This window comes from Acartia tonsa, chromosome 10 (assembly GCF_053477335.1).
Source record: "Acartia tonsa isolate MP-2025a chromosome 10, ASM5347733v1, whole genome shotgun sequence".
Taxonomy (NCBI): domain Eukaryota; kingdom Metazoa; phylum Arthropoda; class Copepoda; order Calanoida; family Acartiidae; genus Acartia; species Acartia tonsa.
The window spans coordinates 1,790,083-1,811,888 of NC_137269.1; the positions used below are offsets into that span (position 1 = coordinate 1,790,083).

Below are 21,806 nucleotides of genomic sequence, written 5' to 3' on the forward strand. Positions count from 1 at the left end.
AAAAGACTCAATCGGTTCAGTGATCAGCGGTTTATTAACGGACTAAGCCTAAAAAAACTTATTGAAAGTAAAAATTTAATTAAAACTGAAAGGTTAAAGTATTTAACTCATTCCATTTTGATATTTATGTTAGGTTAAGTTAAAACAAGGATGACAACATCCATAAGTAGCGAAGCATAAACAATTAAATAAGAATTTAGATATTAGTTGACAAAAGCATGTATATTAGGAAAAAATCACGAAACCTTTTCAACATTTGTTTTTAATTTTTTAATATTTATTTATATTTCAGTACTATGACTAACAGACTGACGGTCAAAGTAAATTACATACTGGATGCTCAGAACAACGGAAAATTAAATTTTGATATTTTTAACTACAAAAATTTAAAAAACGGACCATAAACATCAAAGATATGAAGAAAAATGTGAAAAATATAAAAATAGCAAAAAACCTGCAAAAAGGCAGTCTGACCGCCATTGATGTGTTCTTGAAACGAAAGGAAATTTAATTTTGATATCTATAACTGAAAAACTTTGGAAATTGGGCCATAAACACCAAAGGTATGGAGAAAAATGTAAAAAATACAAAAATAGCCTAAAACCTGCTTAAAGACAGTCTGACCGTCATAGTTGTTTTCTTGAAATGACAGGAAATTTAATTTTGATTCTATAACTGAAATAATTTTGGAAATCGGACCATAAACACCAAAGATATCGAGAAAAATGTGAAAAATACAAAAATAGCCTAAAACCTGCTAAAAAGCGGTCCTATCGCCATTGATGTTTTATAGTTAATTGTGCTCCTTGCTAATGGGAATGTTGTCAAAAAATTTCAGCCTTTTATCTTTTATAGGAGCCGAGAAAATCACGTTTCCCCCAAACTAAGACGGACAGACGGACATACGGACAGACGGACATACGGACAGACGGACATACGGACAGACGGACATTTCAAATTATAGAGTAGCTTCGCTACTAAAAAGGAATAGTACCTTACATAAAGCACGAATCACCAAATAACCCTTTGGTCAAGCCAACCCGCACCCCCCCCCCCCACCCTGACCCCCTCTTGAAAGTTGGTATTCAAGTACAACTGAATTAAATTGAATAGAATATCACCAGACATACGTAAATACAAAACTAAACCAAGTTTTGTTGTCTTTAATTGATAGACTTGAAAAGTTTTACAAAACTGAGTTGGGTTCTTAGAAATAAGATTAGGTGTTTTCCTAAGGGATATGACAATGAAGTAAAAATTGTTTTTCCTCTAATCATTATATAAATTCACTAATTCTGGATTTAGTTAATGGTGGAAAAGTTTGAGCACTTAAAATTTATGTGACCCTATAAAGATTTTGAAAAGTAACTATAGTTTTTAAACCAACGAATGAAACAACATATTTACAAAATCTATATGTACAGTATCATCAAGCACAATGTCCCCATCATCTAAAGAAAGACTCACTACCAAATTTTATTTTGTAAAAATCTTCATCTATAAATTAAATATTTAATGTTCTTTTAAATTACAGGAAAATTATTAAAGGAAGGTATTATACAATTTTGGAAAATTTTCAATACATCCTACCTATAATATTAGAAAAAAATATTTTATACGAGTTCAAGTTTTTAAAGGATCAAACTCTTGAATTGATTAATTTAATTAAGGAACAAAACTTTCGGTTTATTTGTATTAAGTAGATATAAAACACTTAGAAACTTAATCCTTATTTTTTTTTAAAGTAACAGGATGTTCATCTGTCTGTTTGTTTGTACCGAAGGATTTAGCTAACCGCTGAACTGATCGGTTTTTCCTTCACATGGTAGCTTCTCATAGATCAAAAGATTTATTTTTCTTTTTAAAAGAGGCCTCTAGGGGCGTAACCGCAAGTTAATACATAGTGCAATAAGCTTAGTGTTCCTTAATTTACACTTATATAAATAAGCAGTAATAGCAAGGAGAATATCTTAGCCTGTACATACGAGTAATTCATTACCAAGTAAACGAATGGTTAACGGACCCAACATGTAAAATCCTCAGAATGAAAAACTCAAGGCATCAAACTTTTATATTTATTTAACGTTTCGAGGGCAAAACCAATTCATTACCAATTAAGATATTGTATCAATACTTATTTATTTGCCACACTGTACTACAGTCGTACAATCCTTATATAAAAGCTGTGTCTGTCTGTGTGTACCAAAGAATCTCTGTAACCGCTTTTATAGGTCCTGGAGAGGTTAATAACTACTTTGGGGGATGGCTTCACCACTAACCCAAGAGAAAACACCCCAAGAAAAATATGCACCTATAAATTTTTTAACTTTAACTTTTTAAAACTAAAATTAAAGTGAGACGGGGCCTCTAAGGGCGTAGCCTCTAGTTAAATATTTTTTAATCTAATATTGAACTAGTCTAATGGCAATTTTAAACTGTCTCTTATAAATACAACAAGAAATGATAACATTCATAAGTAGCAAGGCAAAAAACTTTATGAGATGAAAATCTAAAAAAAATTTTAAATATCAAAAAACCTGATACAAAGCAGTCTAAAATCAATGGATGTGTTATGGTTGATTATGCTCTCCAATAATAAGAATGTTATCAAGAAGTTTCAGCCTTCTATTTAAAAAAAAATACGGTTTCCGCTCTTTGTCTCTTACGGACGGACAGACGGACATTTGAAATTAAAGAGTAGCTTCGTTCCTAAAAATAGGATCTATGTATATATAAATATATGGAAATATAAAGTTTGAAGAAGTCTAACCTTGCTGACAAGCATCCTTCACATTCTGTACTTCAAATATATAGATAGATTCATACGCATAAAGATAAGTAAAGAAACAAAGATGAAATTTTGAAAAAGACAGAAATAGGGAAAAGACAAAATATACTAGTCCAAACTTAAAAACATAAAATATTCTTTTGTGTATTAACCCAATTACATAAAGTTTAAGACGGAAAGACGTCTGGACATTTGGAGTACAAGAGTAGCTTGAATAAACAAAAAGAAATAGTACTTACTTAACAACTTTAAGCTTCTCATTAATAGTTTTACTGGTGATGGAAATATTTTTAGAATGGAACACAATATAATCTGTCTCCTCTGTCACCTGCAATAAATACATAGATGGATGGATGGATGGATGGATGGATGGATGGATGGATGGATGGATGGATGGATGGATGGATGGATGGATGGATGGATGGATGGATGGAAAGATGGATGGATGGATGGATGGATGGATGGATGGATGGATGGATGGATGGATGGATGGATGGATGGATGGATGGATGGATGGATGGATGGATGGATGGATGGATAGATGGATGGATGGATGGATGGATGGATGGATGGATGGATGAATAAATGAATGGATAAATGGATGAATGGATATATAGATGGGTGAATTGGTGTATGGATAAAAAAATAGATGAACATTGAAAGATGAAAAGAAAAAAGAATAGATATGAATAAATGGATAGATATAAATTAATGGATATATGGATTTTTAGATAAATATTAGAAAATTTATTAATGGATAAATAGATAGATAAAACAATGTAAGTCATAATTCTTACATTAAAAAAAAATTCTAATAAAAACACTCATTTGTTAAAAAGTAATTTTTTACGTAACATTTTTTAACGAATAAAAAAAGTTAGTAGAGTTGAATTAAAGATTAATATCAATTTCTATACTAGTTAGACTTATTATAAAGTTTCCTTTGATTAAAATTTACGTACTTGATGTGAAAAGGAATTAATCATGACTTTCAAGAAATAAAGTTATAGGGAATATAAAGAGAGGGGTAGGTTTCTGGTAAAATCCGTAAAGGTTATGTGTTATAAGTAAAAAAAAATAGTAAAAGAACGCTAAAAATTTAGATAACTTTAAAATAAATTTTGTCTATGGTTCTTTTCAATAAGAAATACACAAATTTAGTGAATATTATCGTTCTACTATTACTTTTAAGCCTTAAAACACACACCTTTAAGGATTCGACTCTTTGAAGAAATAAATCTGTTTTCTTTTTTGACATGGATTTCCTAATTTACATCGATTTAGTCTTAAGAATAAATAAATTTACGAAAAAAGCTAACCGTGACGGACGGACGGACGGACGGACGTACGGACGGACCGACCCTAATTATAGAAAAGCTTCGCTTAAAAAAAAATTAAATGCTGCTAACGGTGTAACGTATTATGCTCGCACAAAAATTTAACCGACAATGGCACCCACAAATATTTTGGGATAGCCAATACTCAATAATGCACAGTTATATCGCAGTGCATATAAATGACGTTTGGCAGCTAAAAATGATTACAAGGACCTTTTTACTGTGCACTGCACTAGATCAAAAGTATGCTCCAGTAGCTACTGTACAAAAGCTATACTGAACCATAGCCAAACGCACAGTATAAATAAACGCATAATTTAGAACAGTTTGACCTAATAAGCGCATTTGTCTGGAAGCTTGCATTAAAAAAGTGTCCTAACTTATGTGATTTCCTTTTTAAATAGCTAGTCGGTGTTTTAAGTAAGTAGTAGATGTAAAATGATCCAAAGAATTTAGATATGCAATTCGTTTTTTGTAGACCTATTATTTTTGAAGTAATGTAAGTTTTTTTAATTTGGTTGGTTTTAAGGTACTAAAAAGCAACAACAACAAAAAAATTGCCATTATGAAAAAAATAATTGGTATTATCCTCTTAGAAAATTTTTCTCAAAATTTGACAATTTTTATAACCCCCCCGCCCCCAGAAAAACGGCCGCCTGGCCTGCCTAGCCGCGGGCGCTCGGCCCCCTAGCCATATAACCTAACCTAGCCTAACCTAATCCAGTCATTTAGTCGGGGGGGGGGGGGGGCCGGGGGGGGGGGGGGGTATAAAATTGAAAAAAATTGAAGAAAAAATTCCTAAGAGGATAACGCCCTTTAATTTGACACCATACTTTTTAATTCTGTTGAGTAAAAAATCTTGAAAAATTATATTTTGTTGGAGCCCAGTGAATCAAAACTTTGAACTTTGGGAGCTCGTCACGAATGGGTCAAAAAGAAATTACAAAAGTAAGGACACGTTCTTTACGGAATTCTGCAGAAAAATTGACGCACTGACATTTAACCTGTAAATTCATAATAATGATAGATTTCTTTAGTATTCTTAGAGATAAAGTAGGAAATTGAGCCGTAAATTAGGCTGGTACCCAAAGTTTTATTTGTTGGATCAAAAAGTAAAAACAATATCTTATTGAATTTTGATTAGTTTGTTATTAATATCTATATTTTTTACAATATTTGATGTCATTTTTTCTCTGAGCATAATATGGATTTTAAAATTCTTATCCTAAATATTTTCCTACCTGAAAAATTAGTTTTATAATTCCTCTGACTTCCAAGGTTGTCAAGTTCGGAGTTAGCTCCAAGTCATAGCTTATTGGTCGGATAAATATTGGCAATCTAAAAAAATAATTTGATAGTCAGATACAAAGAAATCCAGATGGATAGATAGTAAGGCTGATAAATAGTTTATAGGGTACTACCGGCTTCACCCCTAGCCTCTAGGGGCTTTGCCCCAAAAGGTATAATTACATCTTTCATTACCATGGATATCTCCCACTCCACCACTATTTTAAATAATAAAAAAATGTCGGGAGGAATTTTTGTTTTTGGGGGGGTTGGGGGTGTCCCACCCCTTAAGAAAATAGCCTAAAATCACTACAGGACCAGTAGGTATATTCCCTGAAGAGTAGAATCGGTTCAGTGGTTACCGAGATCTTAAGGGACAGACGTACAGACATCATTCTACTTTGTATTATAGATATAGTCTATTTAATTCTCAGATAGAAAGATATTCAGATAATTGGAACGTTTGTTAGTTAGATGGACAGTTCTAAGTCAACTCCAATCCAAAACTTAATAGTATACAAGCTAAGAGGAGACGTAAGTATCTATATATATTATTACTTGGATGTTGCACCAGATTTTCATATCTTGTTTTATAAAGTAGTAAGCTTTTTTGTCGGTATCGAAGGAACTGATGAACCGATATGGTTCTCTTTTACAGTGAAGCTTCTTGTACTCTGATAAAGTAATACTCAGGCTGGCTAATATAACGACATCCCCCATCCACCCTCTTTACCCACCGGATAAACGAACTGACCAATAAATGGGTTCATATTTGTATATCCTATATCAATTGACGTACAGTTCGACGAATTAATAAGGGGCTCCAAAGGGGGAGGTTTTTCAAGGAAACAACTGATGAATCGGGAAGATTTCTTGGTATTGGAAAGTTTCAAGTCAACCCTTCACCCCTCGAGTATCCAAAAATAAACTAAAATATGACTTAAACAGGTGTTATCGCATGATTATCGATATTTACGGTTAAAAAACACTTAATAGATAGATAGATACAAGTACCTGACATCATCCCAAGGGAATTCCTCTCCATTGGTAGCTATGGGGGTCAAGTACTCGGGTTCCTCTTCGTGGGGCTCCACCACTGCGTCACAGGCTACAATGGACAAGTAGATAGTTATATATTCAGCCCTTTATCTTGAAAAGGACTTGAGAGAAAATCAAGAAAACGTAAAAATCTAGGAATCGATCTAGCACCACAATTAACAGACAGACGGAAAATACAATGTATATAATAGATGGGCATACATAATGGGAATATTCACTGAAAATTTCAGCTGTCTATCTTGAATAGAAGCCGAGTCTATCTAAAATTAATATAATAAAAGGTAAATGATTTTTATAATTATTTCATTAGTAAAGTCAGGTACCTATATAAGGTTACTAGTGGTTTAGATTACACTTTTATATAAAAAGAGTAACTTAATATTCCCAGTTTGGTTATAAAACTTTTTTTTGTAACAAGAACTTTTCTAGAAAGATAAAATATATACATTCCTTAATCATAAGAGGTTAACTCACAAACAAAATATGAATTATACATATTTATTCAGATATTACTGTCTTGAGATGCTTACTTTCTTCCGATGTAAATGTTTGACTAAGATTTGAATAAAATCAATTTTGAAGGGTTTTTGATAATATTTTAGAAGATTTTTTGTTGATAATAATTTTTTAAAAACTTTTTATTTTTTTATTTAATTACGTGTTATTAGTTGTAAGTATCCTATTAAATAAAGTAGTAAGCTTTTTTGTCTGTAACAAAAGAATTTTACCAAGTGCTGAATCGATAAGGTTCTCCTTTACAATAAAGCTTCTTATAGGTCCAGGTGAGTTTTTTAACTATTTCATGGAATGGTATATTTACCCTTCCAATTAAAGATGACTCCCCTCCCCCAATTTTTCTTTACAAAACTAAAATTGAAAATGGGGGGGGAGTCGACTTTTCCCCTCCCATCTTATGTGCCTCTAGAGGTTATAGGGGCGTAGCCGCTAATCCTTATAATAAAGTAACAGGATGTTTGTGTGTGTGTGTTTGTATGTTTGTACCGAAGGATCTCGCTAACCGCTGAACCGATATTGTTCTCCTTTACAGTAAAGCTTCTTATAGGTCCTGGGAAGGTTTTAAACTATTTTTGGGGAGGGTGTCTTCACCCCCCTCCCCCCCAAAAAATATTTTTTTACTCTTTTGAATTTCAAATTTCAAATGAAATGAGGTCAACTTTTCCCCCTCCTACCTTAAGTGCCCCTAGAGGCTTCTAGGAGGCGTAGCCGCTAATCTATAATACAAAGTAGCTTGATGTCTGTCTGTCTGTCTGTCCGTCCGTCTGAAGCTTAAGATCTCGGTAACCACTGAACCGATCGGATTCTACTCTTCAGGGTATATACCTATTGGTCCTGCAGTGGTTTTAAGCTATTTTCTTGGGGGGTGGGACACCCTCAACTCCCCCCCCCCAAAAAAACAAAAAATCCACCCTCATTTTTCTTTTTTTACGAATTTTGCAAATTCGTTATTAAATCGCTATTTGTTTGTTTTTTTACAAAGAAGGCGTATCAACTTTTTCACTTTTTATTTAAGATAGCTAGCCGGTTCTTTTAGTAAGTAGTAGATGTAAAATTTTTGATAGAATTCAGATATGCAATCGTTTTCTTTTCAGACCTCTTATTTTTTAAGTAATTTAAGTTTTTTAAAAAAATAATTAAGTCGGTTTTAAGGTACTAAAAAGCAACAAAATAAAAGAATAAAATGGCCAGTATGAACAAAAATAGTAAGATCTTTAATTTGACACCTTACTTTTAAAATTCTGTTGAGTAATTATTGAAGAAATAAAATTGAATAAAAAATATGGGTTCATATATACCTTTAGAATCAGAAAAATATTACGAATCCATTGTAAGCAAAATTGAAAAAAGTAAAAAAATAAAAATAATAAAAATGGCCTAACGTATTATTTTTTACAGGTAACACTTAATTATAACTATTAAACTAGCCAATCACAAGTCTCAAAAATTGACTAATCGGGAAGCTTAACCTTAAAACCTCAACCAATAGAATTGACAAAAAAAAGGATAATGTTCATAGAATATATACAATAGATACAACAATGAAAATAGTGATACTTACATAACATGTAAAGAACGAAAAATTATGAACAAATATGCTTCAATCTGTTTATAAACTTCAAAACAATGCAGTTAAAAATGCTTTATTGTTTCTTGTGTTTAAAAAATATCTGTTACATTGTATGTATATTGATTTAGGTTTATTTCAAGTTTCAAGTTTTCAAGTTGTTCAACCCTTTAAAGCCGAAAATTATGATTCTTAAAATAAACTTATATTTTTTATTATAGTTTTATAAAATTTTTTCAATTTAGCTTACAATGGATTCATAATATTTTTTCTGATTCTAAAGTTATATATGAATCCATATTTTTTGTGCCTGTGGAAGATTATATTTTACTTCAAAGTTTTGATTAAACCGAGGTTAAAAAAATTGATTTTTTCAATAATTACTCAACATAATTTTAAAAGTAAGGTGTCAAATTAAAGATCTTACTATTTTTGTTCATACTGGCCATTTTCTTCTTTTATTTTGTTGCGTTTTAGTACCTTAAAACCGACTTAATTATTTTTTTAAAAAACTTAAATTACTTAAAAAATAAGAGGTCTACAAAAAAAAACGATTGCATATCTGAATTCTATGAAAAATTTTACATCTACTACTTACTAAAAGAACCGGCTAGCTATCTTAAATAAAAAGTGAAAAAGTTGATACACCTTCTTTTGCGAATTCGTTATTTAATCGGGAAAATGTTTTCCTGCTGGGTAGGTGCGAAAATTTGCGATCCGTTCTGCTGGGTAAGTAATAGAAGATGTAATTATACCTCTCGGGGCAAAGCCCCTAGAGGCTAGGGGCGAAGTCGCTAGTATTTATATAAAGTGTCTTACATATGTTTGCATGTTTATACTTTTGTAGCATTTCCCTTGAACATCTATTCTTAAATTACCTTTGTCCGTCCACCTATTTTTATATGCTTGAATGATGCCTCCCCTGTCTTAATTAAAAAGATTTAAAGTGGGAAGGGGGGGGGGAGAGGAGTTGCCTCTTTAAAGGCTAGAGTTAACCTCTAGACACAAAAAAAAAGATTTATATAAAGCTAAATAGAAAAAGTAATGTCTTAGTAGCTGCAGACGTAATATGATAAAAAAAACAAGGATGACAACATCCATAAAAGAGAAGCATTGCAACGGACATTACCACTTGTATAGTGTCAGAACTGAATAATAAGAATATAAATGTATAAGAGTCGAAGCAAAATTGTAAGTAAATTTATTGAAAAATTGTATGATACAGGATAATGTTTGTGGACATACTTACATTTTTAGGACTTGATTATAGACTTGCTTTGCTTATAATATTGTACTTTGTTGTCCCAGGAATCAATATACCAAAATTTAGATCAATCTGATAATTAGATCACATAAAAATTTAATGTTAAAAAAGTAGAAAAATCAACATATTAAAGATGGACGTACGGACATTCTGGTAACAATTATAGAGTTGCTACGCTTTCTAAATCGTACTTAACTACTGCAGGAATCATCATACAAAGTTTGAAACAGATAGGACAATTCTAACATGCCTAAATTAACGAAAAAAGCTATCCGTAACGGACGGACGGACGTACGTACGGACCGACCCTAATTATAGAAAAGCCTCGCTTTTAAAAAGTATTCTCAGCTGCAGACGTAATATGTTAATAAGAAAAAAATATTACGGATTATTCTTTTGTTCAAATTTTAATATAATTGGAGCATTATATTATATAAATTACCTTTTTTATGAAACATTTGATATAATATTTTGTCTAACTATTTGAAGATGTATTAATTTTAAAATGGTTTTAAAACCTTTTCATATTTTTTTTGTAATGCGTCAAATTTGAAAGATTTAACGTAACAGTACAATATATTTTTTTAGTTAAGATTCCTTTAACATATGCCCATCTAATCTATACATTGTTTGGTGAATCTGTCTGTTCATTAGGGTGCTAGATCGATTCCTAGATTTTCGTGATTTTCTCAATTCCTATTCAAGATGGAAGACTGAAACTTTCAGAGATTAATTTATTTTACATTCAAAATATTTTCACCAAGTTTTATTAAAATTTGTTTATCAATTGGGGTGCTAAATCGATTCCTAGATTTTTAGGTTTTCGTGATTTTCTCTATTCCTATTCAGGATTGACGGCTGAATTTATCAGGGATTGAATATGCTTTTATTATAAATAGTTCCAATAAATTGCATTAAGATTTGTCTATTAATTGCGGTGCTAGATCGATTCTTAGATTTTAAAGTTTTAGTGATTCAAAGGTTGCATGATTTTAAAGGCTTCGTGATTTCCCTAGGTGAAAATCTTTGCGAGGCATTTAAGACGTTTCATTGTAAAGGAGAACGTTATCGGATCGGTGGTTGGCGAGATCTGTCGCTACAAACACACATACAGACAGCCTGTTACTTTTATTTAAAACTAGCGGCTACGCCCCTAGAGGCCTCTAGGGACACGTAAAATTGTTATTTTTAAATCTATTCTAAATTTAGCTATTTACCAAAAATTATTTTTTTTCGCCGGTAGATGGTGTTAGTTATGTTTTTGGCTAATTACAAAAATGTCCGCAGGGCGGCGTTTTTTTATTCCAATTTATTTTTGTTGATTTCTCTGGGGAGGGTGGTGGTACCATTCCCAAAATAGTTATTAACCTTCCAGGGACCTATGAAAAGCTACCCTGTTAAGGAGAACCCGATCGATTCACCGGTTAGCGAGAACCTTAGGTACAAACAGACAATCAGACAAACAAACATCCTGTTACTTTTATCTAAAATATACTTACTATTCCATGGTCTTATGAAGGCTATGCTGATAGCTGTGGCAAGTATGGACGAGAATACAAACACTGTGATACACAATGCCTAAAAATGTAAATCAAAATTATTTTTCAAAAACCGACACCTTTTAAATGGAAAAGGATAATCAATTATCATCTTTTTATTAAAATTATTAAAAGAGCACTTTAATCGGCGTTGCTACAAAAGACCAACTCTACAAGAGACCAACGCCTACAAAAGACCAACTAGTCGGTTGTACAAAAGACCAACGCCTACAAAAGACCAACACTACAAAAGACCAACGCCTACAAAAGACCCAAACTTGCAAAATACTAGATGGTCATGGCTGCAGAGCTCGGCCCCATGGCCTATAACCTAACCTAGCCTATATGTGAATGTCCATTAAGTTATCTATTTCCAGTTAATTTATTTTAATTTATTTAATTTTGTAGATTTTACAAAAAGTAGGTTGGTAGATTTTTTTCAATTTTTTAATTTTTTTAACAATATTTAGGTAAGGTTAGGTTAGGTTATAGGCAAGGGGGCCGAGTGCCAGCGGCTAGGCAGGCCAGGGGGCCGAGTGCTGCGGCCATGTTTTGATTATGTATTACTTTATTAATAAATCTGATGTTTATATAACAATATATATTTGTTGGTCTTTTGTAGTGTTGGTCTTTTGGAGGCGTTGGTCTTTTGTAGAGTTGGTCTTTTGTAGGCGTTGGTCTTTTGTAGAGTTGGTCTTTTGTAGCAACGCCCTTTAATCTACTTTTTAATTGAAAATCTAAACAAGTTGTCGTGTATCAAAAAAATTTCTAGGTATGATTTCAATTAAAATCCGGATTCTAAAATGTAATTTTTACGTTTATATGATATTTTTTACATCAAATTACATTTTTTTCAAATATTATTACATGGAGTGAGGGGACATTTGGCTGTTTATTAAATAGGTCCAAAAAGTTATAAAACAACGTTTTCTTAATCGTTGGCTTTACAACTTTGGCGACTTTTATTGAAATTTTATTGGTTGGCTCATTATGATAAATGTCCACACGTTTCAACCACTAATCTTAATCTACAGAAGGGGTAGTTTTGTGTATCATCATTGGGTATGTTCATCAATTTATCGACTTTTGTCTTATCACTTTAATAATAGTCACTTCATTCCAGGGTTGGCAGGAAAAGTTCAGGGCAGTTAAAACCACATGGTTTTGACTGGTTTTAACCACCAATAAGTCAACAAAAATCCTTAACAAAAGTCCACCTTGAAAAAAAATGCTATTTTCGCCTCCAAAAAGGTCCTAAATTACTACTTTTTCGTAATAAACTACTTATTTTTTATCAAAATGCCTGTAAACTCAGCATAAAAACATTAGAATTTACAACAAAAAAGACTTATTTTTAGAAAGCAACATTTTTATTTGAAAAATGCATTTAGGTATGAGAGAGGCAATAGTGAGCTGAGAAGATTTCTTGGTAGTACAGATACTCTACAATTCTCTTGAATGAATGAACGATAGTACCTAAAAAAATTAGGCTTGCCTTTTAAATTATACCTAAAACTAACAGATACAATTTTTTTTATCAAATATGCTACAAAATTTATCTATGAAACATAGAATAAGAATTTAGAAACTAACAAATACTTTTAGCTTAAATTAGGAACAGTGATCTTTTGACTTAATAATTTAACATTAATGTCAATACATTAATTTTATAATTTAAGAGGCAATCCTAATTTTTATCATTCATTTATTCAAGAGAATTGTAGAGTATCTGTACTACCAAGTAGTCCTCTCAGCTCACTATTGCCTCACTCATACCTAAATACAAAAGATTGGGTCAACACGTTGACATTTACGAAGATTATTTTTTTCTAATTAACTTTTTTTCAAAAGTCCGAACTTTTCCTGGAATAAACCAATAAAATCCGGACTTTTGCTTGTCCGCGGATTAAACCTACACACAGTTCCTTCGAAGGTGATTTGACTTTAGTGTCAGAACCTAAATTGGGACATAGTGCATTTCATTACCCTAGGTTAGGTAACTTCATTTCACTTTTCAATAAAATCTAAAATGCAGCGGTTTTTGAGAAAATTAGATTTTAAAAGTTCAAGTTCAATTTTCACCCACTAGGAGTTACCGCAAAATCATGACAAGAAAAGCAAAGTTTATTTATTTAAAATTTTGAACAACTTTGCTTTTATAAAGTCAGTCATAAAACCTCTTTATATATGATTTATTTAAGGCTGAATTTCCGTGACCTTAGCAAAGCAATTGATAAAAATGACCATTAATTAACTTACTTCAGGAGTGGTTTTATGAAGAACTTTATTAAAGCAAAGTTGTTCAAAATTTTAAATAAATAATCTTTGCTTTTCTTGTCATGATTATGCGGTAACTCCTAGTGGGTAAAAATTGAACTTGAAATTTTCAAATTTAATTTTCTGAAAAACCGCTGCATTTTAGATTTTATTGAAAAGTGAAATGAAGTTACCTAACCTAGGGTAATGAAATGCACTATGTCCCAATTTAGGTTCTGACACAAAAGTCAAAGCACCTTAATTTGCACTGTGTACAAAAATCCCGAATTTTGCCAACCCTGCTTCATTCCTGTTATCTCCTTGACCAACAAAATAAAAACCCTTAAACAATAATTTGTACAAATTTGACATTTTACTAGAATATTAAGAAATAGGATAAATTTCTTTAGTATTTTCAGGAGGGAGGGGAAAATGGACTATAAAACTCAAAAACTTTGAATATTTTATTGAATATTGATAAGTTAGGTATTAATAGCTATATTTCTGATAATATTGGATGACATATTTTATTTGGGCATAATTCATGGATGTATAAATTCTATGATAGATGCATTTGTAGCCAGGGATCTGAGAAGATAAGACAATGGATGATAAATTGATAATCTTCTTAAATAATTATAAACATTGGAACCAATAAATCAAAGTCCAATAAAAGTACCCAAAGTTTTTAGAGTCAATGAATAATATAATTTAGTTATAAGATTTTGGGGCCAGTCTACTTATAGTTCAATGTCCCATCCCTCCCTAATTTATAGCAGTTTCTATGTATATGCTGAATTTTTGGAAAAGGATGAATATTTTTGAAGGAGTTGCCACTTTTACCACTATAAAAAATATAACCACTGTGCTTTTGACAAAAAGTGGGTGTTTTTTTCAATTTCGTTTTTAGCTGTATTTTTGGCAATATTTTTCATCCACTGTCAGGATTACACCTGTACTACTGTCATAAACACAGTTTTACTGTCATTTTCACACCCATGAAATTCAATGAGGCTGTCAAATTCACAGTTTTGATGACAAAAATACACCTATACTATTTTGTATTTCTGCTGGTTGTAAAAATGGCTGTGTTCAATTTTACATGTCCGCCGGCATTATATGCTTTGATGTTAAGTACACATTTCTACATTTGCTATAATCATATTTATGCAATTTATGTTCATACATTCTCAAGTTTCCCCACTCTGACTCTTTTCTATTATTACTACCCCTATCCTCTCAGGCTCGTCGTCGGGAAGGTGATAGGTTCGATTCTCGATCCGACACCGCGTGTTAACTAAAGACGTTAAAAATCATATTGGTTCCTACTACTGCTATGTCAGATGCGCGATATAAATAGAAAGAGTAGGGGGAATGCCTTGGCCCTAAACAGGCACAACTAATTACCATGCACAGTTAGGACTTCTCAGACAAAGGTTGTGCAATGTAAGTTGTCTGATGGGTGTTGATACCCTAGGTGATTGAGCGCGTTACATTACAATTTAAAATGCAGAATATGTTCAAAGGTGACGTGGAGAGGACTTATACCCGAAGCGTCACCACGCCCCTAGAGTCAATCCTCTCAGGACAGAGATTTGTATAGAATCAAGGAAATAGCTTAAAGCCACTATAAGGGGATATATTAATATTAGACTTCTTGTCAAGCATCACCCTATCAGAGCAGTCATTTATGAGAACTATAGTTTCAACCAACATAACAGTTAACATAACATATAACGGTTTACAAAGCTGTATAATTTTTAAATTATAGTATCTATATAATCGTTACTAGAAAGACCATTTAAAACATTTAAAACTATTTTAAATTTTTTTGACATCAAACTTTTGTAAGATATAATTATCCAATTCATCTGAATTTTAGAATAATGATTCCTTGGACAAGAAGATACAACACTGTGAGTGAAGCATCTTTATAATAAATGCCTTGGAATGTTAGATGCTCTTTAGCAGTTTCCTGAATTTGTGAAATTTTACAACAAAGGGATAGTTGCACGAAGTGCATTTCAGAAAAATGATTGCAAGCATACGTTACAAGAATGCTGTCTAACATATGTAATTTTGTATTATTAATAAATACTAAACAATTAGGCACTACCAAAATAGCAGGCATTATGTTTTTGTGAAAATAAGACAGCAATATAAGTTTCATAAATATGATTTTAAGCCTTGATATTTTTAAAACTACGTGGTAGAAAATTAAAATTCTTTCAAATATATGCCCCATAGATGCATTATAAACCATTGAACAGGAAAAAATTTGTAGTTCACCAAATTCAAGTTTAAATGCATTTCGTGCAACTACCCCATTTATATGGAATTTTTATGTTGGGACTTATTTTCCTTATTGAGTTTTGATACTTTACAAGTGTTAATGTTTGTTAGTCCTACCATCATTTTAAGGCTTCTCTTTTATGAATCATTGAATCATTGAATATTGTCATATTTGCTTTTCTACATATAACATTTTATTTTATATTATTTTATTCCATTTACATTTCAATGTTGTATGTAGCTATACTTGTTATGCTGGAAACTTATACAAAATAGTGACATCATCAAATATTTGGAGCTGCATTTATCCTTATATACTTAGTTCTTTGTTTTCTAAAAGTTAAAATCAGAATTAAATAATAGTTATTTGTCGCATCGTATAATAGACAGCTTTCCACGCATATTAAAATTATATTAATAAAACAAATGTGTTTTATTAGCTTAGAGGGCCCGTGCTAAAAAAAAACAGATTTTGTTTTCGTGATTTTTAGTTTAATATCCGTGGAAAATGTCTAATATACGATGATGTACATTATTTTTCATTATGCCAGAGAACCGGTTCTAATCAAGCAGTTATTAAGCGAATTCAATAGGATAGGATTGGTTTTATAACACTGTACAGAGGAACCTATTGAGAAGGAAGGAAAGGGGGGGGGGGTACTGCTTTTCTCAACTCTACTAATCAAATTAAGAATAACATAACTTTCCGTCAAGAGGCATTTTTTATCATTTTTATGCAATATAAAGGGTGAGCAAAAAAAAATGCATAGATTTTTAAAATTCAAATTGCGCGGCTTGTGTTAATGGTAGAAAAAAGGCACGCATATCGTTAGAACCGCTAAGAAGTCTATTTTTAGAAAATATAAAAACAATTCCCATGCTATGTATAGTTTAGGAGCTACGTGTTAAAATGTCCCAACTGACTTAAAACTTGACTTGCGAGTAAATTTTGGGACATTTTACCATCTGGCTCCTAGATTATTTGTAGCACAGGAACCGTTCTTATATTTCCAAAAAATACAGCTCATAGCGGTTATAACGGTATGCGTAACATTTTTCTACTATTAACACAAGCAGCGCAATTTGAAATTTAAAAATGTAGGCATCTCTTTTTGCAAAATATCTTCTCTAATTTTTAGTTATATTTTAAAATTTACTCGCAAGTCAAGTTTTACACCAGTTCGGACATTTTAACACGTAGCTCCTAAATTATGCGTAGCACAGGAATCGTTTTTATATTTCCTGAAAATAGACTTCTTAGCGGTTCTAACGACATGCGTGGCTTTTTTCTACCATTAATACAAGCCGCGCAATTTGATTTTTTAAAATCTACGCATTTTTTTTTGCTCACCCTTTATGTTCTTTCAGTCTCGAAGGGTGTTTGTCTTTCCGTTCGGCAGCCAGGCAGAAGATGAATAAGCTGGACAATTTTTATCTCTTCTTTTCAGTATATATATGCTCACTAGACGTACCATAGATTTAGGCTGTTTTGGGGACAAAAACCCCAACCTAGACCGCCAAAAAATTGTTACAAATTATAAATTGTTCAAACAATTATAAAATACAGGGAAGAATATAACCAAACCCATGGTGGGGGTGAAGCCAATAGTTCTTTTTTTTATTTTAGATTCCCATTAAAATAATTTATTCCCTTGTTTTATAAGTTAGATCATTTTCATTTTAGTGTAATTCAAGATAAAACTTTAAACAATACCAATTGCAAAATAGAAATGAAATTAAATTGATTTAAATTTTCCTTCTATGCAGCAGTACGAAATTGAAATAGTTTGGTTAGGTTTTTGAGATTATCATTTGAAGAAGTTTATTGCCCCTGATCCCCCCCATAAAAAATTACATTAACCCTTTTTCTTCCTAACAAGGATGACTACATCCATATTAGTCCATTGTCATAACCCCTTTATACCATAGTTTCATAATTCTATGATTCTTTCAATAAAGCAGATTCATTCTTTTAGTTGCAATATAAAATACGGCGATTTTTTAACGCCGACGGCGAAAAATCGACGATCAAAAGCACCGTTTTTCTAAATGTTCATAAAAGAGTAACGGAAAAAAGATATGTGGTAGAAATATATAAAATGGACATTTCCTGAAAGTTTAATTAACTTTCATTTAAAAATATGGATTTAATGGCTATTTGAAGTTAGTATGAAGCTGCAGGTACAAAGTACTTTTGGTGCAGGCTAGGTAAACCTGATAACGGTCTTTCTAAGTTCCAAAAAGGGGTTATAAGCTTACTATTAGTGTTACTTTGTGTTTGGAGAGGAAAAAAGGCAAAAAGTATGTAATTTAGTAATTTTTAGGCACCTTTAAAGATATACCTGGATTCAGGATGGTCCTGTAGCCGCCAGGATTAATGGATCCAAATTTCAAGAAAAGTTGTGTTATTTGAAAAGTCAGAAATTTTATAACTCTAACTTTCACACATTAGAGTAAAACATTAGAGAGAGAAGGGGTTAAATAACTGAATATCCCTATCCTAATGATCTTGTGCTGACTATCAATTGGGTCTTTGAAAATTAACTAATGGTGTCAGTCAATTAGAAGAAAACAATTTGCTAGCATCGGAAAAGGGGGTAGGTAGTTATCTGTATAACTATATACATCTATACTTTAGATCTTTTTTCACACAATTAAAATGAGATTCATAAAACTTTAAGGAGGGGGGAAGCTTTAAACGCCCCTTCTCCGGAATAGGTTAAATTTGTCTTGTTTCCTGGTTAATTTATTTACCTGTCTATGACTGCACACAGCTACATGTCCTCTCTCATACAGATCACGTTTACTGTAAAGCCGGGACTCACCTGAAAACAAATTAAACAAGATTAGTTTTTATCAAAACTGATGCCTTCTTAGAATGAAAAATAAGATACAATTCTTTTCATTTACATGTAGATATCATTTTCTATAAATAAGTTTGATATCATCTATATAAAACAGCAGTCTTTTTAAATTGAATTCATGGAAGAAGAGAAAACCATAAGCCTTTTCGTCAAAAAGGCATGACAAATACACCAAATCTAAACACTTTTTTTTAGATTGTAGGGGATATGACAATGGACGTTAAGTTAATGTACAGTACATCCCCATTGAGGATAGGAAATACCTCTTTTGTAGATATAAAAATAATAGATGGAAAAAAATGGATTAACGAATACGATAACTTGGTTCAAAAACTTTTTTTACCAATGTAATTTACTGTTCAATCCCCCCCCCCTCCCTTATAACATTTAGTTCAATTAATGAGAATGAAAAAAAACATAAAACAACAAAAGGTAGCGTTAATATTATTAATTACTAATATAAGATTATTAAAATATGTTTCTAAAACGTCCAATCTTCCTAAACATTCCTTTTAATTTTATGTTTTTTGACCTCCAAAAGGTGTTTGACTGTTACCTTTTACAGAGCCATCTAACACTTAAGAACATTTCTACGTTTTGACCAAATAGCTATAAAATTTGATTCACTTGGGATCTTAAAAGTGTGATACAAGCCTTGTCCATTATACTTACAAAAGTGGGATATAAGCCCCTCCCTTCATTCTAGCAAAAGTGGGATATCTGCCCCTCCCTTTATACTTACAAAAGTGGGATATCTGCCCCTCCCTTTATACTTGCAAAAGTGGGATATCTGCCCCTCCCTTTATACTTGCAAAAGTGGGATATTTGCCCCTCTCATGATACTTGCAAAAGTGGGATATCTGCCCCTCTCATGATACTTGCAAAAGTGGGATATCCGCCCCTCCCTTTACAAATACTTACTGCTATTTGATCCTGTAAGGAAAGCAACATCATCTCTTTCATCTGACATATCCATTCAATTCTATAGCGCTATCAGCGCTTTATTAACATTCTAAAATAACAAGGATGACAACACCAAAAAAGCGTAGATCAAAAGATCATACTGTCAAACTAACAAGATGAATAAATATAACGTATTAACACATTGTGTTTTTTCAACTTAGGAATCAATATTCCAACAAGTTATTAGAAAAAATATGTCAAAAAGCTAAAATATCAGCAATAGGGTAATTCTAACATGTTTAAATCAGAGCTAGTAGTAAACACAAAACTTACTACTTAATAGAATAAGATAAATGAATTATAAACAAGCACACAGCAATTTCTGCGAATATAAAGATTATAGTATTTAGTAAAATAGAGATCACTAAATATGATTTTGTTTAGAAAGTTCATTATTTTTAATTAATTTACATATGTAATACTACAGGCCTCTAGGGGCTCTTTAGGAGGGGGGAGTTGAATTCGAAAATGCAATTTTTATTTTAGAATTAAAAAGAAAAAGTAAAAAAAGTTAGGGGGGGAGTCTCTTGGGAGGCTGATGGTACACTCCCTTAAATTGGTTATTAACCTTAACAGGGCCTATCCTAAAAAGGAGAAACATATCAATTTAGAGGTTAGCGAGATCCTTCGGTACAGACAGACAGACATACAAAGATCATATTCCTTTACTATAAAAATAATCTAAAACAAGAAAATTATAAAGTCTTTTTTGCCAATAGACAAACAGACAAGCAAATACTAATAAAGGAAATAACTACTAATTTTTTTTCTTATATCGTATAGTCTTAGACAATCGAAATAATATCAAATATGATAATTTTTTTGTTTAAAAACATAATGTAAGTGTCAATTTGAATATATGAATATATGTCTAAAACTTTTCTATATAAATATTTTTCACTTTTCTTATTGTATCTAATCATTACATATGAGAATAAACACTATTTAGCATAAACAGAACAATAATAACTGTAATAATAAGATCAATAGCTATGCACTAAAGTACTGCAAAGCATAGAAAATATAAATAAATGATTGAGGGATCACTGTGATATTACTGCATAATAAAACAACCATAACAATGTTGATGTAATTCTCAGGGACACGGGGGGGGATATATAAATAATATTTTTTAAACACTTAAAATATTGTAATTTTAACTTTTAATATTATCAAAAATTTAAAAATCAAGACCTAATTGGGTGTACTTAAGTTTAATTTTCTATAATTTGGCTTCAGAAAAACACTTAATTATCTATAAATGTGTTTATATGAAATAAATATTCCCCCTGGGTTCGTGGTAATATTGATTGTGCACAGCTGATTATGTCTATCTCTTGTGTTGTTTCTGCTAGTTCAGTTGTAGTGGTGGCCCTCTTTCTCATGTCTGCTAGATACAGGCAGGGAGACAGGGATATTAGAAAATTATAATGGTACCCAAAGTTTTATAAACACGTTCTCTCATTTGCTAGCTTGATAACTTTGGGCACTTTTCTGGATTCTTGTTAATTGGTTCAATCTTTAAACCTATAAAAATTATACTATTTTTGTTTATTGTCAATAGGGATGTAAACTAATTTGTCGTGCATTGTCTTATCCCTTAATATCCCTGCTATGTTGGAGATTTTCCCGAAACCAATTTCTCTCTTTCTTCTCTTCCTTGCCTCTACGATACTATGGGAAAATAAGCAACAATTGTGGAACTAATAAAAACATATTTTTGCATTTACTAATAATCCTATTAATCCTTAATGTTTTTATTGTTTGTCCGTTAAGATCTCACTAACCCTGTAACAAATATAATTTATATTTCAGGAAGGCGTCATATAGACCGGGTTAGTTTTGGGCTATTTTTTAACCCCTCCATTTAAATACAGAGCCCTAAATACATCTAGAGGAAAAATTACTAGTTAAAAAAAGTAAAATGTGTAATTCTTTTAAATTAATGGGTTTTTCTAGAGCTCAAGATCTCAATAATTACTGAACCAATTAAGTTCTCTTTTTTGGTAAGCTTCATAAAGCTCCTGTGTTGGTTTTAGATAATTCAAATTGCAGATTTAAGTCTAGATCCAATC

The 21,806-nt window shown here is 31.7% G+C and overlaps 1 protein-coding gene across 1 annotated transcript in view; it reads right to left on the reverse strand.

Annotated features, from left to right (window-relative positions):
- LOC145330871 (endoplasmic reticulum aminopeptidase 1-like) overlaps window positions 1–19,844 on the reverse strand; it is a 112,349-nt gene extending 92,505 nt beyond the window's left edge. Inside the window, exons 1-6 of the mRNA XM_080175534.1 lie at window positions 19,690–19,844; window positions 18,659–18,729; window positions 11,318–11,396; window positions 6,427–6,520; window positions 5,367–5,463; window positions 3,028–3,116 (exon numbers count right to left, since the gene is read on the reverse strand). Of these exons, the coding sequence (XP_080031660.1) occupies window positions 3,028–3,116; window positions 5,367–5,463; window positions 6,427–6,520; window positions 11,318–11,396; window positions 18,659–18,729; window positions 19,690–19,744 (485 nt within the window). The 5' untranslated portion in view covers window positions 19,745–19,844. The remainder of the gene's footprint in view (window positions 1–3,027; window positions 3,117–5,366; window positions 5,464–6,426; window positions 6,521–11,317; window positions 11,397–18,658; window positions 18,730–19,689) is intronic.
- Window positions 19,845–21,806: the final 1,962 nt, after the last annotated feature.